The 18,965-nt window shown below is 35.6% G+C and overlaps 1 protein-coding gene across 1 annotated transcript in view; it reads right to left on the bottom strand.

Moving 5' to 3' along the window:
- mybpc3 (myosin binding protein C3) overlaps window positions 1-18,669 on the bottom strand; it is a 36,881-nt gene extending 18,212 nt beyond the window's left edge. The window contains exons 1-20 of the mRNA XM_089129545.1: window positions 18,630-18,669; window positions 15,097-15,366; window positions 12,786-12,929; window positions 12,600-12,686; window positions 12,367-12,515; window positions 12,167-12,284; window positions 12,014-12,062; window positions 9,873-9,932; window positions 8,828-8,830; window positions 7,921-7,944; window positions 7,225-7,388; window positions 6,738-6,870; window positions 6,557-6,559; window positions 5,906-6,030; window positions 5,699-5,804; window positions 3,934-4,100; window positions 2,943-3,108; window positions 847-953; window positions 722-751; window positions 404-543 (exon numbers count right to left, since the gene is read on the bottom strand). Coding sequence (XP_088985671.1) covers window positions 404-543; window positions 722-751; window positions 847-953; window positions 2,943-3,108; window positions 3,934-4,100; window positions 5,699-5,804; window positions 5,906-6,030; window positions 6,557-6,559; window positions 6,738-6,870; window positions 7,225-7,388; window positions 7,921-7,944; window positions 8,828-8,830; window positions 9,873-9,932; window positions 12,014-12,062; window positions 12,167-12,284; window positions 12,367-12,515; window positions 12,600-12,686; window positions 12,786-12,929; window positions 15,097-15,366; window positions 18,630-18,654 — 2,070 coding nt within the window. The 5' untranslated portion in view covers window positions 18,655-18,669. The remainder of the gene's footprint in view (window positions 1-403; window positions 544-721; window positions 752-846; window positions 954-2,942; window positions 3,109-3,933; window positions 4,101-5,698; window positions 5,805-5,905; window positions 6,031-6,556; window positions 6,560-6,737; window positions 6,871-7,224; window positions 7,389-7,920; window positions 7,945-8,827; window positions 8,831-9,872; window positions 9,933-12,013; window positions 12,063-12,166; window positions 12,285-12,366; window positions 12,516-12,599; window positions 12,687-12,785; window positions 12,930-15,096; window positions 15,367-18,629) is intronic.
- Window positions 18,670-18,965: the final 296 nt, after the last annotated feature.

Raw genomic sequence — 18,965 nt, forward strand, 5'->3', positions numbered from 1 at the left:
CATCTCAGCACAAACCTCCCAGTCCCAGTGAGCCTCGTCAAGACTTTCTGGTTATGGTTGGGAAATGTTACAGTACCTACCTGTCAAGGCTTCTGAAGCCCACATGCTGGATCTCCTGTTACATTTGCAACAACATGGCAAATCATAAAGAATTACAGTACACCACAAACTGCAGATGAATTCAAACAATTTTGAACAGTTTAGGTTTGGCTCTTCTGCCATAACTGACCAGGGCTACATTTCCCAAAAGCAAGTAGATCGTACTGCCTATGGTTGCCAAACGTTACTGAGATCTCCTTAGACTTACAATGCTTTTGAAAAATGTAGCCCAGACTTATTCGATCAGAAAGGGGTTGGATAAAAAAAAATAGATACCAGACAAAATTGAATGAATCACTCTCACCTTTTCTCCTTTCGTCCAAACGACAGTGGGGGCAGGATCTCCAGTAATTGGTACATCTAGTCGCAATTTGTTTCCAGCCACAACCAAGATTGTGGATTCAGCGGTGCGGCCCAAGCAGTCCAGATGAATCTTGGGAGGATCTTAAAGTAAACAAAATACTTTGTTTTTAATCTAAAACAAAATAGAAGTATTTTGACACATAAATTACCTTAAGAATGTACTGTATGACACAAGTCAAAAAGAACATTTATGATTTAATGTCGTTCCTAGAAATACATGATTGATCAATGATTATTCTAACGATGTTCTTTTTTTTACCTTGACGGGGAACAAAGTCAATCTTGACCTCTGTAAAGACAAAACACAATATTAAACAATGGAATTGAAATTACAAAAAGGTTTAAACATACATTCGCCAATAATTAAACAAGGAATTAGGCTACCTAAAAAGTTGAGCTTGGCAGAGAGATTGAAGGCATAGCCTTCAGGTACGAAGGTGTAGTCACCCTCATCCTCTGGCTTCACGTCATCAATGGTGAGCTTATGAATCCTAAATATAAATATGTAAATTACCTTTACAATAGAAACATCTCAGCAGTGTACAACAGTGATATGAGGTTGTAATATATGAAGAGTTCAGATGCAAAAGCCTCTAAGTGCCATTTGAAATTTTCTTCTAGAATGATCATTTTTATCAAGCTTGTATATTTAAGTTCAGTAATTTCACTTAAATAACAAGAAATTACTGAACTTAAATATACAAGTTTGATAAAAATCATCATTAAAGAAGAAAATTTCAAATGGCATTTAGAGGCTTTTGCATCTGAACTCTTCATATTTTTTGAAAATGCTGTCGATTAAAAAGGTCCGTAGCTTTGGCAATCATTACAAGGTTATTTTTTCTCCGACAATGACAGTTTTGTGTAGTTTCTGTTTTGTTCGTTGGTTTTGATTCAGAAAATGAGAATCTCTGGCTGCTTCTCGAACGGAAGGCTGCATATCTCGACTGCCATGTCATCAAGAGCGGCTGAAGGCCATCTCAGTTTGAAGGATCCTTGAAAGGCTGCCTTTGTTTCGTGTCCTTCATTCAGCTCATTTTGAAGGATGCATCAAGTGTTTTCCACATTCCAATTCACAAAAAAGAGTTGGCACTGAGCTTGTCAGAGTTCATTATGATTATGACAAAAATAATGATTTTGCAGATGAAGGCATACATGTTATCTTTGTTTTGGTGAAATTAATTAACACTAAACTGCCAATAATGTAAGCCACTGGGGGACCACAGAGGCTGTCATTCACTGCATTGTATTAATAGAAAGTCAGTAAATACAAAGATTTTTAAAACAAAGTATTTTTCAAAAATTAAGTTTTAATAGTATTTGTGCCATGAGACTAGACAGACAATACCGTCTCTTTCTAATTATTATAAAATGCTAATTACAAAAACATAGCCTTGTGCTATAAAAGGGAAATTGTTCTGAACATTTTACTATAAGTTTGATACCATAATGCCATACTATGGTTAAATTGTTTCATTGATTTATAGATCTAATTAATTTACATTGTATTTTTTTTTAAGTTAAGCCTTCTGCTATGCAAAGGACATTTGTTTATGTATATCTGAATTGTTTTTTGGCTTAGAGCTGTTTTGTTTTTGTCAGTATGCAGTATTTTTGTAGGTTGGGCACCATTCAGTTACTAAATCTTAGTATTTTTTTTCAGTACAGCTGTTGTTAGTTATAGTTTTTTTTTTTTTTTTTTTTTTTTTTTTGAGTAACATGCTCAACCAGAACCAGTAACACTACTAAATGATGTCATAAATCAGACTGTGGGTGTGTGATGAAATGGTATATACTAAACATCACTGTAAAAAAAATATTGTTGGTTTAACTTAAAAAAGTAAGTAACCTGGTTGCCTTAAAATTTTAAGTTCATTGAACTGTAAAAAGTGAGTTAATACAATGAATGAGAATGATTTAATCATCAGAAACTCAAAATTATATGGTATCTGAACTAAATAAATTATTTAAGTTGATTTGACAAAAGAAAAAATGTTGTGATTACACTCTAAAAAATGCTGGGTTGTTTTAACCCAACTTTGGGTCAAATATGGACTAACCCAGCCGTTGGGTTAAATTTTTACATTACATTTTTAACCCAACATTTCGGGTTTGTCCATATTTGACCCAAAATTGGGTTAAAACAACCCAGCATTTTTTAGAGTGTACTACACTGTAAAAAAATATTGTTGGTTTAACTTAAAAAAGTGAGTAACCTGGGTTGCCTTAAAATTTTAAGTTGATTCAACTGGAAAAAGTGAGTTAATACAATGAAGGAGATTAATTTAATCATCAGAAACTCAAAATAATAAGTTATCTCAACTAAATAAATTATTATAAAGTTGATTTGACAAAAGAAAATATGTTGTGATAAAAAATCTTGAAAATATTTTTTTACAGTGTACAGACTAAAACTAGTCCTAATAAATGAATGCATAGATATCAAATTCACCATTAAAGTAACACACACATGCACTTACCTGCCAATGTGTGTGATATGAGTTCTGGCATCAGGTTTCACCTCCACTCCATTTTTGTACCAGATGCCTTTCACATTCTCATCAGAAACCTCACATTTGAACACAGCCTCATCTTTGGCCTTCACGGTCAGGTCAGCAATGCTTTGATAGACCTCTAGCTGTTTCTCTAAAGGTCAGAGGTCAAAGAGAGACCTATGTCATCACTACCGCATTACACCAAAAATTCTACACATTACATTTGATAATAGATATTGCAGTATGTATTATCAAATGTAATGTGGAAATTCAGGTGTTAGACGTATAATATGAAATATTCATATGGTGTTTTGTTATTTTTGGGTGAACTATCCCTTTAAAATTATAATAAAGAGAGGTGGGGTAAAATCCCACCGCAGCCTGGTAGAGTTACAGTAATGCTTAGCAGACGTCTTGCACTTGATCAAAAGTCCAGACAACCTGGTAGCTGACACACCTGGGTATCAGTTTGCTTATAAAGTGCAATACATGCTAGAAGACTCAAGGAGGGAGATGAGAGAGTGTGAAAGACACAGACAGAAACAAACAATAAAAAGAAATGGGAGAGAAAGGGAATGAGTCAACTTTCTAAGATGCTATAAAAGAGATGGATGGAATGGTGTGTGACAATGACAGAAAGAGAGAGTGAGGGAGAGAAAGAGTCATCTGCCTTGTTAAAATATATGGGTCAGGCGGTCTAACAATAGCTGACATGTGGGCACTGTGAGTGGTAACCTTGTACAGAAGTGTCGGTGGCCATGTTTTCTGAACTGACAAGAGGTGAAGTTTGAATGACATGGCCATAAGCGTGTAAATGAAGAATGAAGAGCTCTTACATGTCTTGAACTTAAATCATGCAGACAAGTTACACATCCTACATATTAGAAATATCAAGTATCAAACACAAGTTACATTACTGGAAACAGTAGTGGGGATATCAAAGGCCTTGAAACTATATCCAAAGTCAGGTATTTACCCTGAACCATGAGCTCTGCCAATGATTGTCCTCCATTGGTTTTCACCCGGTAGTGTCCACAGTCCTCCTTAGTCACATCATTAATGATAAGGACATGCTTACATCCATCTTTCTTGAAGCGGTACTTGAAGGACTCATCTCGGGTGAGTTCCACACCATCTTTCTCCCTGTACAGGTCAGAGGTTTGATATTTGTTAATATTCATTAAAACTTCAGTCAGCATCTCATTGAATTGCAATTCACTCTTCAAACTCACATACATATCCATTTGTCAATTTAAACTCTATAGAGAATTGTGTTTGGGTTCATTTGAATTATAATCTTAAAGTCAATATGAAACAAAAGTAGCAACAGATCTTTTTGTCTGTATTTTGACATATATATTCGAGTAAAATGGTTCAGTCCATTGTTAGTCCAATTATGTCATCACTACCGCATTACACCAAAAATGCTATACATTACATTTGATAATACATATTGCAGTATGTACAGTATGACTTGATTGGAGTTTGCGATGTGAGCATTGCACTAAAAAATGAATGCGAGGTTAGATTGTAAGAAGGGGCGGGGTTTAAGGGGACTAAATAATTGGAGAAGTCTGTCTTTTTTACCAGAAGATCATGTTATGATAATTTTTCATGAATAGTTCACATGATAAACGTTCTGTAGCATGCATTTACTAAATAGATGCATTTCAGCTGACTTTAAAATCTCTAAAACTTCACCCTGAAATTTGAAATTTACTACAGAAGGAACTAAGTCCCTGAAATGACTTATGTGAAACTGGCATGCTTCTCTAGTGCCAAGTCATTTAATACATCTCAAACCATTATTATCTTGAAAATGAGACAGTTAGAAAGACAGAAAAGCCGTTTAAATACAACAGTAAGGGAAATTCCAAGAAGGTTTGCATCTGAACATTTTTGAAGGTGTAGCAATGGCTAAAAGAGTTATTGCCATGGTGTATACTCAATAATAACTACCTCAAGAGAGTAAATCTTGATTTATGGGCATTACTTCAGGTAGTAGTCGGAGCAAATGGGATAAATCAAATGGCTGACATAGTAAAAGACTAACGATTTTATTAAGTTCATAGTTGCTAATCTTTCTCAAGCACACATAAGCTTATGTGCCGATCCCCAAGACATGCAATTCTACATCTTCTACTGTACATAATGTTCTAATCCGTTTAGACTAAAGACACACAAAAACACATTACTACCCCCATTTTATTTGTAACATAGTCATACGCTGCGGAGTCTCAGTACCAGGAACAGTATCTACTTCTGCCTTTCCCTAATCATGTTGGTTCTAGAAAGTCATCCACCATTCAAGGGAGGTGCCATTAACCGCCGGTGACTTTCTCATTCCATTCTAGGACACTTGTGAGGTGCTAAAAGGCTGCTATGACCTTTTCCAGGCACTGATCATTTACAGCCCAGGGTGATATAGAGCCTTGGCTACAGGTATGGCAGAACCAGCACTCACTCATGCACCACCATCTGTCAGTCAGTGTGACTCACCCACCCAACCAGCCAGCTACGCTGAAACAGACACATATGCCATCTACTGGACATCTGAAGAATGCCAGGACTCAAGGACAGCTTGTGCTAACCTCTTCTGACGTTGTTTGATATCAACTTTTTTGTTTCATCATTGTGCACATCTAACCAGAAAGCCATTTTTTAAAAATCTGTCCTGTAAATGTGTTATTTATAACGAAAAGGAAAAGGAATATGAAGGGTGCGCATGTTGATAGACCTACCATTTCACCTGAGCCCCCTCTTCAGACACTTCACACTCAAACTCCACTCTTTCTCCTTTCATAACCATCTGATCCTCTAGGTTACGTACAATCAGAACAGGAGGCTCTAAAAGGCACAGAGAGAGAGATTAAAATTTAATATTTATAAAATATATATCAAATATTTACAAAATGTCTTTTCTCAAAGATCTTTGTCTGTGGAACTACCTTTAACAAAGAGCTCAGTGACGGTCTTCTCATCTCCAACTACGCACATATAAGCAGCATCATCTGACAGAGAACAGTTGTTGATGGTGAGGAAACGTTTGTTGCCCACACTCTCAAAGATGTACCTGTGGAAAAACAAGAAATCATTCAGTAGCAATTCCAGTTTTGTTCTCTAGATGGGGACAAAGCATCACTGTTGGAGAGGCTCTTCCAAACATACATCACAAATTAACAAACTACTTTTTTCTTAATTAATTAAGATATTATCGTGTCAGAAAGTTTGTGGCAAACATACAATTGTTAAACATATGACAAAATTTGCTTTAAAATTCTTCAATTCACAAGATGTATTTTTACAAGAGGTTTCACTTAACTAAGGTCACTGAAAGCTATTATGAGCCATTGAGGATTGATTAGTTTTTTTTTTCCATTGTTATTTCAGTCTGTCCTTAAACATCTGACAGCCTCCATCCATTGCCATAGCTGACATCTGAGTCTACAGTGCTGCTGTGCATTCTTGGAAAACTGTCCCTGCATATTCATAGTCAACAGGCTGTTGAGACATCTAACCCCACAGACAACAGACAAGCCCTGACGTTGCTTATCAAGTGTAGGCTGCGTACTGTCAGACTACTGTTGAGTGCCACTCACTTGCTAGGGTTGACAGCGGAGAGTAGGAAGAACAGTCCATCCATCAGCAAGCACAGCGTTTTCAAAAGTCAAAGAAACAGACAATTATTTATGATCATGCCCTTTCAAATGCACTTTTTTAAGACCATGCATAATAATTATTTTCCCCCTTTTAATTAAAGTGAAGGACCTAAATAAATACCTTCCAGTTGGGTGTATCTCTTGTCCATTTTTTAACCATTTTACTTCTGCATCTGGATTGGCCACTTCAATTTCCATTTTGATCTTGTGTCCCTTTTCGACTTGGTAGGCTGGGTCCAGCTTCCTAAGAAAAGCTGTGAATAAAATAATGAAAAGCTCAGTCACACTTTCAGGAAAAAAAAATACTTCTTCAATGTTACATTGTTTGTTTGTTTGCTGTCTTTTTTGGCTTTGTACTCTTGTATAGGGATAAAAGTTTGTAGGAAAAAAACACATTACTTCTAATGCATCGAATGTGCATGTAACAAATTTTTTGATAAACATTTGATGTTTTTTTTATTGAACAGATCCATTTCAGGTTAAACAACAGCAAAGTAGTCTTTCATGTACTAATTAATCCACACAGTATATTTCTCTACTATCCTTCCAACTTGAGCTATCGCTAATAGTCAAATTTGTGTGGTCTTTAATATTAACAAAGGGCAAACCTGCACTTTTCTTCTCTTCTTTTTTCATTTTTTTTAGTCTCTTAAGCATCCCTCGCAAGTCAGTGATTCCATACTGGAAGGCGATCTTTTCATACTCCGTCGCTGGGGCCTTCTGGAGGATTTCCCATACGTCTACGTCAGGTTCTGTGCTCACATGAACCGCTCTGCAAACACACAACAGAAGATGGATGTTGATTAGGAGTAAATCAAGGCTTGTATCTTCACAATGATATTGCCCTTAATAGTTTATTAAAGGGATAGTTCATTTTAAAAAAAATACCATTTTGTCATTATTTGCTCACGCTCATTTTGTGCCAAACCTCTATGACTATCTTTTGCGTAATGCTGCAAAAGGTCTACATTTTGAAAAATGTCTCTTTTTTTGTCCATACAATCAATAAATGTCCAAAACTACAACGGACCCCAATGACTTTCATTGTCTGGAACATAAAAACATAGGCTACTTGTTTGGAATGATATGAGGGTGAATAAATGATGACAAAAATGAATGTGAAATAGCCTACATTTAAGACTCAAACATAATGAAAATAAAAAGCATTAAGAGTGTTCAGTGCATTATTCATTCAAATTCTTTATTAAAGTATACAAATGTAATTTACAACATCAAATAAATATTAGTAAATGAAATCAATGTTATTAATAGATTTTTTTCCCTGTATTTTTTAAAAATCTTACCGTAGGCCAGTTTTTAAGAAACTGCTGCACTTATGTAGAGGCAGAACCCAAGCGTCAAGCAAAGACAAACCACAGCTGATTAATTTCACATTATCAACCTTTTAGATCACATACTGTAGCAACAAATTGCAAGACCATCAAGACAATTTGACAATTAATTTTTATATGCATTGAAAAAACAACAAAAAAACATGCAGAATCTATATTGTAGCCTGCAGAAAACGTTTCCTTATAAGGGACCTTTGCAAAAAAATAAAATTATACAAAAACTAGAGAAAACGAACTCATGCGCACGCGGAAGTTTCTCGTGAGCCCGAAAGCAGTCTGAGAGCACGTGACAGTCTGTATATATATATATATATATATATATATATATATATATATATATATATATATATATATATATATATATATATATATATATATATATATATATATTTTTTTTTTTTTTTTTTTTGCAAAGGTCCCTTTAGGGGCTCCGTACTACGGTCTATTTTTTTTTTTTTTTTTTTTTTTTCATTTAACATATCCAGTAAAGGTTTTATATAGATATCTATGGTGTTTAACATAAGCAATTTGCAGGATCAGTGAATGTGGGATGAATGGCGTGGGATGTTGAATGACGTGGGAATCGTGAGAGTTCTAGGTTTATTAATATGATGATTAAGGAGTAAATGAGTATGATGAAGGAGTTTGCTAAAAATATGAAAAACGTGACGGCCTATCTAGTTCCAAGTGGGTGTGCAGTCTGCGGAGTGGAAAGACATTGAAGGACTAAATTTGGCAATCAGTGGCTGATTAGGAGAGAGAACAATCAGGGTATCACACACAAACACACACACACTTGGCAGTAAAACACTCAACATTCCTTCATGCACAAGCAGTCAGTTCAGTGTGACTCACTTACTCTCTGAAAATGTGAGTGGCAGGGCCACAGGAGAAAAACAAAAAACAATTATAGGTAGATGAGCATACAAATTATGCAGGCAAATTGGAATAAATAATTTAAACGTCAATATTAAATCACAATTTATACAGTGAGGTAAATATATTTAATTTAAATCATTCACCATATAGCTCTAAACATAGAGTGGAGTTAAAACGTCTGACAACACTTTGAAAATCTTGCATTTAAAATCAATTTTAGAGTTGGAAACAAACAATTGTAACATTGATTGCAACAAAAATTATGAAAAAGGAGCATGATCTATGCGCAACATTTTTAATAATAAAAAAGGGTATATGGCAATGTTGTCAAAACGATTCCTTTCACACAGATCCGCGAAAATCTTTAAAAGCGCTGTATTAGCCTATGCATGCTCAGTAGTTGGCAATGTGCACTTTGTATAGAAAAGCTATAAACTGAACACGTAATACGCATGAACATGACGTCAATGTTTTTGTAGTACAGTATTGTTTTCAAAAACCTTGCACTTTGAAACCTATTTTCATAAGATAGCATTTTCTGGCCCCAAAACAATGTTGTCATGTAATGAAAAAACGGCCAAAACAACATAAAAAGTTTTCAGGGATTTTTTGAAAACAGTGTTGTATAAACGGACCCTTAATCAAAATAAAATACTTAAGCATCTAGGCAAATCTCAAAATAACTGGAACAGAACAACCACATCCACAATGATAACAACGGAAAAAGGCAAAGAGCTAAATATACACAAACTAATCAGGGGTAAAAAAAAGGACAAGTGTGAGTAAACAGTCAATGAACTAACGAGTAACCAAGGAAACTAACCAAGTGGAACTAGGAACAAAGGAAACAGTTACATTTTTCAGGACAACTTAAATTGTTAATAATAGTCATTTGTTCAAAAATGCATACAATTATTGCATTTATTCACAAATGGTCTCAGACTTCTACATTCACTGAGAAAGTTTTGGACAAGTGTAGACAATGAATGTATCTGAATGTATGTTTTAGATGCTTCAAGACTCACCTCTTTTTCAGTAAAGCACTAAAGTCCAGCTCACCCGAGTCATCACCTGCATCTACGCTACTGTTGGAGAAGAAGGAATCGAGAGCCACAAAACATGAGCATACAAAACTGGTAATTATAAGGTAAGGAAATCTTTTAACAACTTCTATAATGTTAAAATGCAGTCATTTTAAACACTAAAATGTAATTAATGATTATGTAAAATAACAGAATATCAAGTATGTTGATGCATATGTCATGTTCAAGCTGTATTATTGTGCATAAAATATGGAATGGTTCGGCAAGATTCTTTAAAATATTTATACTTATATATTGAAAGAAGTTACATTTATTTGAGAAATTACAGTAAAAAAACTGTAATATTAGTACAATTGAATTTACAGTTTTCTATTTAATGATGTAAATTATTCCTATGATGGCAAAACTGAATTTACAGTAGCCATTCTGGAGTCTGGAGATTTTTGGAAATCATTTTAATATGCTGATTTGGTGCTCAATAAACATTTATTCTCATTATCAGTGTTGAAAACACTTGTGCTGCTTAATATTTTTGTAATTTTTTCCTGTATTCTTTGAGGCATAGAAGTAAAAAAAAACAGCATTTATATAGGCTAATTATTATATATAATACATTTATCAAAAGTGACACAAAACACATTAATATATATATATATATATATATTAATGTGTTTTGTGTCACTTTTGATCAATTTAATGTATCCTTGCTGAATAAAAGTTAATTTCTTTCAAACAAAATATCTTACTGACCCCCAAACAGTAGTGAACAGTTGTGTATACTGACACATACAGAGCAAAACACACACACACACACACACACACACACACACAAAGAAAAAAAACACATGCAAATAATTTTCTGAGCCAATAGAAACTGGAACAGATCTGCACTGCGCTGTTTTTAAAGTGCCCCTATTATGCTATTTTAAAGGTTCCTCATTAGGTTTTGTAGGTATCCTATAATAGGTTCACATGCTACAGTGTCTGAAACGTTTTGATAAAGGATTCGGTCTTTCTAAGTCACGTCTTTTCCGGGAGCCTGCTCTGATCGGTCAGATGGTCCAGTCTATTGTGGAGAAATTCATGACAGACTCCTTCTAGGACCATTGTACAAATCAAAGACACTGAGGATGTTCAGTTAAGGCAACAAGTGAGGAACTTCTCTTATGGTTTGACAACATCTAGCAAATCACCATGGAATGAAGAGGAGCAACAAAAGAGACACATCACTCAAAGTTTGGGCAGCTGGTTCCACTGATTTTGACAAGGTATATCAGCCACAGTTAAGAAGTTGAGTTGCATGGAGAGATTTCTGTTATTATGTTTCAAATTACCAGAAGTCAAGTATTACAAAACAGTCACGCACATAGTGCGGTTTCTGATTAAACTGCTGGCACCGTTATTAGTGTGATCCTCTAATTTGCTCACTCTTAATCAGTGTCTGCACTTGGAAAGATCAGTGGACAGGGAAATCATATTCACTTTAAGGCTGTCTGCCTCTGAAACACCAGTAATGAGTGTTGGGGAAATTGCCCTTCTCACAAAAACAGAGAAAATGGTCAGAATAAGAGAACGGGAAATGAGAGTCAGGATGAGAGTTTGCAAAGATCCTTGGAGAGTGAGTCATAAAGCATCAGCGATGACTAATATCACTCTCCTTAGATGTTGGCAGACAAAGGGAAGATTGAAAAGGACAGAAAGAAAAGGGCAAGCTACAACAGATGACTGACAGAGGGACACGGATGGACACTGAAGGACTCGATGAAGTCTTTGATGACAAATCAGTGTTGTGAATATATCCCCTGCTGCTGCAGCAAACCCCTATACTTAGCTACCTGCCAGGTTCTCCCATCTTCTTCTTACCACCTGCACTGGTGCTCCTGGGTAATCAGGAGTTCCAAAAAGGGTTAAAAGCAAAATTTTAAATCCCAAATATGGACTCAAATGCCATCTTACTGTACAAACAAACCACGAAAAGAAGTATGCACACAACATTATTTTATCAAAGCAAGCAAGCAAAAACAGGTTAGTATTTCAGTATGTTTCTGAAATGGCAATGAAATCAATACTTTAATTTAATCTTTATTAAATAAAGAAAAATAATAAATGACATAAATACTCACGTGCGTCTAAATGCAGAGCGAATATCAAACCCTTCTGTTGCACGAGCCTCTGGAGTAAAATCACACATTAGAAATTAATTTAGCACAATTATGTTAAGCATGCAAATGGTGGTTCTTATTCAAACAGGTCCAAAATAAAAGTTTGGGTCTTACCATGTACTACTAAGTCAAAATTACAGCTGTCAAACTTGTCTCTAGATGACACCTCACATCGATAGGCTCCAGCAAAGTTGGCTTTAGCTGCAATGATATGCATCTCAAATGTGTACACCTGAATAAAAATAAATAATAAAACTTGACTTATTTTTGACTTTCAAAAATGTATTGTGTGTTACGTCTATTTGAACACAGACCTTACTGTTGCGGTCATAGTGCTCTTTGAGTTGCAGGTGCTTTCCTGACTTGCTGGCCAGATCCATCCACTTTCCTTTGAACCATTTTACCGTGGGCTTCTTCAGCAGAGATTCACCACACACCCGAGCAACAATGGTAATGTTCTCACCTACACGGGAGGAACAAATTGGAAGAATGTTTTCATTTCACATGCATTATCAGTTTCTTGTTGACTAGAGGCAGTATCACTCACCTACAGTCACCTCCCCACTTTGGGGCTTCTCTGTGAAGAGACCTGTAAGGTCCTGCCTTGTGTCAGGATGATGACTCTCAGGCAGAGCTTAAAAACAAACAGAAAACTTAGGTTTGTTATTCGGTCATTTGAAATGTGTAATTAGATGACAAAGCATAGTTAAATATGTCTGTGTGTGTTTTTCACCTTCATGTGTTGAACCATCTGACGCGGGTCTGCTGGTGTCTGGAGCTGAGTTTTCAGAAGGTGCTGGTGGAGCTTCTTTAGGTTCCTCAGGCTTAGAATCCACAACTGCAGGCTCTGGGGATATGGCTTTTTGTGGTTCCTTGACTGAAAACAAAATGCTATTTTTTTTTACCTCACATGGCTCTTAAGTATATCTTTTTAAGCGTAAAAACATTTCAGATATATTACCCTTAAAACACACTCTCTGTCTATTAATGAACATGCTTTTGCATCTCCTTTTTACCTTTGACATCACTCTCTTCAGGATTCTACTGGCTACTGAAATTAGCACTTGCTTTCATCTTCGTCTGAGGCTGGATAAATGGCTCTAATTACATGATAACCATAGAGATGTAACAACGGAGACTTAAAGTTGCAATATGTCCAGATGAAGCACATGAAACATTGGACATTTATACTCAATAAATAAAATAGCACTAAAACTTGTTATACTGAACCTATACTGTGTTCTATTTGTACAAGAATAATTCTGATGAATTTGTTTCTTTTTTTTCTGAGAATCAATTTATCAAGGAAAAATGCACTAAAAAGACAACTAAACTTTATTTCTGCCCCTCTACACTCTTAGAAGAAAATGTTCTACCTTAAAAGGTTCTATTAGCACTACGTATTTGGAACCCCTAAAACGTTCTATACAGAACCCCTTTTAAGGGTTCAGTAATAAGAACCCTTTAGGGTTCTTTGTAACCTGGAAAAAGGTTCTATATGGAACCTTTTGGGTTCATTCATTATCATTTGTTTTGTCCTTTCCGGATTAAATATTTCATATTATTGACAAATATCAAGACCCTAAAATGTATTTATGAATGCATGTGAATGATCGCAAAATTCAAGATATGGGGGTTAGAAAATGTATATATTTATTAGGGCTGTGCAAAAGTTAATTGCGATTAATCGCATCCAAAATAAAAGTCTGTGTTTACATAATATATTTGTGTGTGCTGTATATAATTATTTTGTATATATAAATACCTATGCATGCATGTATATATTTAAGGATTATTTGCGCTTAAATTCTGTATATATTTATAAATACATAATCTATATTATATAAATATAAATATTTCATATATGAATAACACATTTTCTTAAATATATAGATGCATGTGTGTGTATTTATATATACAAAATAATTATATACAGCACACACAAATATATTATGTAAACACAGACTTTTATTTTGGATGCGATTAATCACAATTAATTTTTGCACAGCCCTAATATTTATATTATTTTATGTAGTTAATCAGTATCACATAAAGAGTGCCATTTCAGTTTTTCTCCTCCAAAAATCAGCATGATTAAAATGTGATATTAAGTTACTACAGTTTAATAAACAATAATTTAATTACAACTATAAAATGTTGCAGAATAATGTAATATACTAATGAATAATAAAAGCATAAAAGGTTCTTTGGAGTTGAGTAAAGAACCCTATAGAACCCCAATGAACACTTTTTTCTAAGAGTGTAGACACTGACTTTATTAGGCTATTCGTCCAGTATTTAATTAAACTGACACTTATCTTTATAATGCCTTTCAAGATCACAAGCTCTATGAACGGACTCTGAAGTTTAATCCCAACACAGTCTCACCCCAACTAAATATAACTGACGTCTTAGGACGTCTTTTGACCATACGTCAATATCCGCCTTTTTAGGGCCCCCTTAAACGTCGGTAGATGGAGATCCCGGGCCGTCATAAAACTGACACTTTACCTTTAACGGTAACCTTTAAGGTTTAGGGTTAGGTTTAGGTCTGGAGTAGAGTTAGGATCCGATAACCTCATCTACCGACCAGGTTTAAGCCTAGTCCCACACTAAAATGCATGTTTGAGTTGTCTTAACTGAGAGCAACTTGCTCTGACAAATCTTAAAATATATCAGTGCCATTGTTCTAAGGCACGTTTAAAAAAGCTACTTAAATGTCGTAATTGAACTAAGGACAAATCCTAGCTTAATCGAAGCCCCATCGGTGAAACCGGACCTAAGAGTTAGAAGTGAGGAACAGCTATATAAGAGGTCTGGTGAGTTTTCCAGATTCCACAACAGTCAGTGAAAACTTACAAATAGGGATTACATGCTCAGAAAAATGTGCTTTAAAAAACATCTGCTTGCAACGCCATGGAAAAAGGGAATGAGAAAGGAAAATGGTTAAGGTGCTCTGTGACTGCTTTACAAACGAACCAAAGGTGGGGTAAAAGTGAGGTAAATACAGGAAAGACATGAGTCACCAACCAAAAATCACCCACCTTCTGATTCTGTTATCTTTAACTCAAATTTGACTTTTGACACCCCAGCAATAACAGCATATCCCACTGCATCCTCGTGGACTGCACTGTTTATCGTGAGCGAGTGCTTATTGCCCTCCGATGAGATGGTATATTTGTCACTGGATGAGATGTCCTTGGAGTCTCGCTGCCATCTCACTTTTGCATCAGGCTTCTCAGTCTCAGCTACAAATATGACTGTAGCCCCAATCTCAGCAGTCTGAGACTTTGGTTTCTTGATGAAAGCTGAGACTGAAGGAGGGAGGGAGGGTCAGAAGGAAAGTATTTCCAAAATCTCCACCTCAAGCTCTAATCTCTCAAAACGGCTTGCCCTGACCCTGTTTCCTCTCTAGCCTCTCTGATATTGCACACTTTGAATGGTCCTCAAGACTTTGTGGTCTAATGCTTAAATGTCTCAGACCAATATTCTATCATTTAGCAATTTACGAAAATGTGTTTAGAAGAACATTAAGACAAATCTACAAATCTCAGTTTTTACACTTAGTGGATTTGTAGTGTCCTTATTTTTTTTTTTCAGTGAAAAAAATCTAAAACACCTGCCCCCAGTTTCACAGACAAAGTTTAAGGCTAGTCCCAGACTAAAATACATGTTTGAGCTCTCTTAAAGGAGCAGTTGCAAGATTGTGGCCAAAACTGGTACTGCAATCACTTATAAATAACTGCAGAGAGGTGTATTCACTTTTTCAACTTCAGTTAATGTGTAAATTTGCTCCCAATGCTCAAAGTCAATTCCAAAGGGAGATATTTTTATTCAACAGAATTCACTTTCCAAGAACTACAATGAACGACTCATTGGACTACAACACGTTTTTTCCGGGCTTTATGAAGTCACAATGATACTCATTTAAATAATCTCTCCTTTTTAATATACAGTCTGCGACGGCACTGCAGCTAATGACATGGAGTCTGATAACACCCAAAAACGCCCTGCCTCCAGTACAACACACACTCCAACACGAACTCCACATAAATATAAAAAAACGAATCAAAAAACGAATCCAAACGTTAATCGGATCGACTTCAGTCTAGTTCACTAACCTAACATCGCTGATTGTGAAAGACACACGAATAGTTAGTGAAATGCGTTATGCTAGATAACACCACAAATGTAACCTTATCATGATACTAGCATGGAGCATTAGTTCGTCAAGCTAATAAAAGTCGCCTGAATTGAAATGGTGCAGTGAGTTTACATGAGATTCCAGCATATTGTGTGATGCTTTCTCCGGTGTGTTGAAGGTGTCAGTGTGGCCGGCGTGTACCATGAGTGCTTGCTCTTGTGTTCGAGCACTCGCAAGGGCACGAGCGCTCTTGTAAAAATTGGTTGCAGTCTGAAACATCACAGATAGAGGCCACTAAAACATACATATAGCACCTTTAAGAGAAGTCATTCTCCAGAGGGAATTCTGTAAAAATACTAATGAATAAACATGGAGTGAAATGTATACACCTGCTTAGGAATAGCTCAGGCAATATTTAGAAAACTACTTTACAATTTAGTTTTGACACTTGAAGGTGTTGCTGGAACTTGATCTCTGTGGCTATTGTTACTAGCATACCTTGAATTTTTAACCGCTTATTCATCGTTCTTTCTTTCACTTTGAGTCACGCATCTTCAATAGCGTCATTCAAACAAAGCAAACCAAACCCTCTGGGTTTAAAAATAGTGCATGTGCTCTCCATTGAGAACTGCAGTCCATTTTGACACAGCCGCAGGTAGCTGCTAGATGGATTAACAGATCTATTTCTGTTGTATATCAAATACTGGTCCCTCTCTTGCCATTTCAAAACTGCTGGTATCCACATTGTCTTTGTTCCATGGATTGATGGAAGCAGTGGCAGTAAACTATTGATCTCTATGTGGTAAATGTGTTTTGAACTATAATGCATGTGAGGTAAGCACAAATTCCAGGACCTGTACGAGGAAAAATGTTCATTCAAAATGTTGGGCTGAATATCTAATAGGGGACTGATACATAAAAGGTATAGTAATTGTCTAAACTCTAGAGTAAAATAGACAGTTCATGGGATAATTTAAGTCAGCCAGTGTGCCAGCCAAAAGTCTTCGGATTTCGCTGTGAGCTGGGATGGGAAGGGAAAGTATTTCATGAAGGTGACTTGTATCATTAAACTTATACTAGATGCTGATGGTTGCCACACAAACATTTAAATCCTAGGCGTGTCTGTCACCCAAAAGAAAATGTGTCATCTGTTCAGTCACTATAAACTTAAGAGCATATTTTTGTTGAGGTGTCCTGTCATGAATCTAAAGCAGTTGTTCTCAATGTTTTGACTCCAAGGCAGCCCTTTGTCCAAGATAATATTCAAAGGCCATTTAATCTAATCTGATGCACCTTTCTGGTGTAATAAAAATAAATAAGCTCAAAAATATGATGTCAGTTTAATATTGTGCATCTTTATTTTAATTAAGATCATTAATATAACTACATCTAAATTATTTTGAGACTATTTGGGGCTCCGCTGTAAGTTTGCAGAGTATCCCATTTGTCCACAGCCCCTGATTGAGAAACCACTGCTAGAGTCATTGAAGTATACTGAAGATATTGAAAAGGGAAGAGAAGGGGTCTGCTGATGGATTATGTGGCTACCACTAAATTCCATTGCTTAATGCTGAAAAGTGATGCAACAGCATTGTTAGCAATCTGTAGGTCTTAGCGAATATCGCCTGAGTGGGCTGTCAAACAGCTGGTATCACATTATGGCAATCCTTTAATTCCTGCTTAGGCGAGGTTATTCTGTGCACTTTAGGAAAAAAAGCCCTTTAGTCCACTGCCATTATATTATCTCTTTTGTTTAGATAAGGCATTAAATGGTATTTTGTATAAAATATATCTATAATATATAATAAAAATCTAGAAATTCTAGAGCAGTGCTAATACAGTCACATCCTTTGAATGCTGTTTTCATACAGTATGCAGTACAGTTTAAAAGAACATATTGACAGGATATTAAGAAAATCCTCATCACATCAACTGATTCTGCCCATGTGTTCAATTGCAAATGTTCATAATTGTTCAAATTATTACAGATTATACCACAAAAACAGAGTGTGGAAAGCACAGTATATATTACAAATTGCTAAGATTTCTAAGGTTGTATACTGTGATCAACCCAGTACACGTACACTGAAAAAAATAATATGCTTTATCTAATCAATAAAATTGTGGCAACCTATTACAAGCAATATTATTAATTAAATTGTACAAATTAGAATTAATTAGAATATTAATTATGATTAACTATTACTCAATTCTAATTTGTTCAATTTAATAAATAATATTGCTTGTAATCTGTTGCCACAATTTTATTGATTAGATAAATTATTCATTTTTACAGTGTAGGGTCAAAGTTCAGAACAAAGGTTAACATTTCCTCAAACAACAACTCTAGTTAAATATCTCTATCTAGTTAAACAAAAAATCGGTTAAACGCCCATTTGTCAAATAGAATTAAGAACAAAAACACTAGCATACCAGTTTTTTTAGTTGGTTCTGGCATCCTTGTTGAGTGTCCCAAACAGGCATTGTGGACACCAACACTAACACTTCTCTTTTAATAGATACCCCCCGCCCCCACACCCCTTAAATGTCCCACGGGACTTGCCCCAAATCATCCTGCCCATCCCTTCACACATCTACCACCATATCATTGAGCCCACCTTCCATCACCCTCATTGGATGACAGAACAAAGAAGCTAAAGGTTGATGGAGGATAAGGGAGTGCGGACCGGATGGGGTAAATTTAGAGTCTGACTGTAGCAAAGCATCTTCAGATGTTTCAAAAGTAGCAGTCAGTATGTGGTTTGGCCA

Source organism: Pimephales promelas, chromosome 1, assembly GCF_988280905.1.
Source record: "Pimephales promelas chromosome 1, fPimPro1.hap1.1, whole genome shotgun sequence".
In the NCBI taxonomy this organism is placed as follows: Eukaryota; Metazoa; Chordata; class Actinopteri; order Cypriniformes; family Leuciscidae; genus Pimephales; species Pimephales promelas.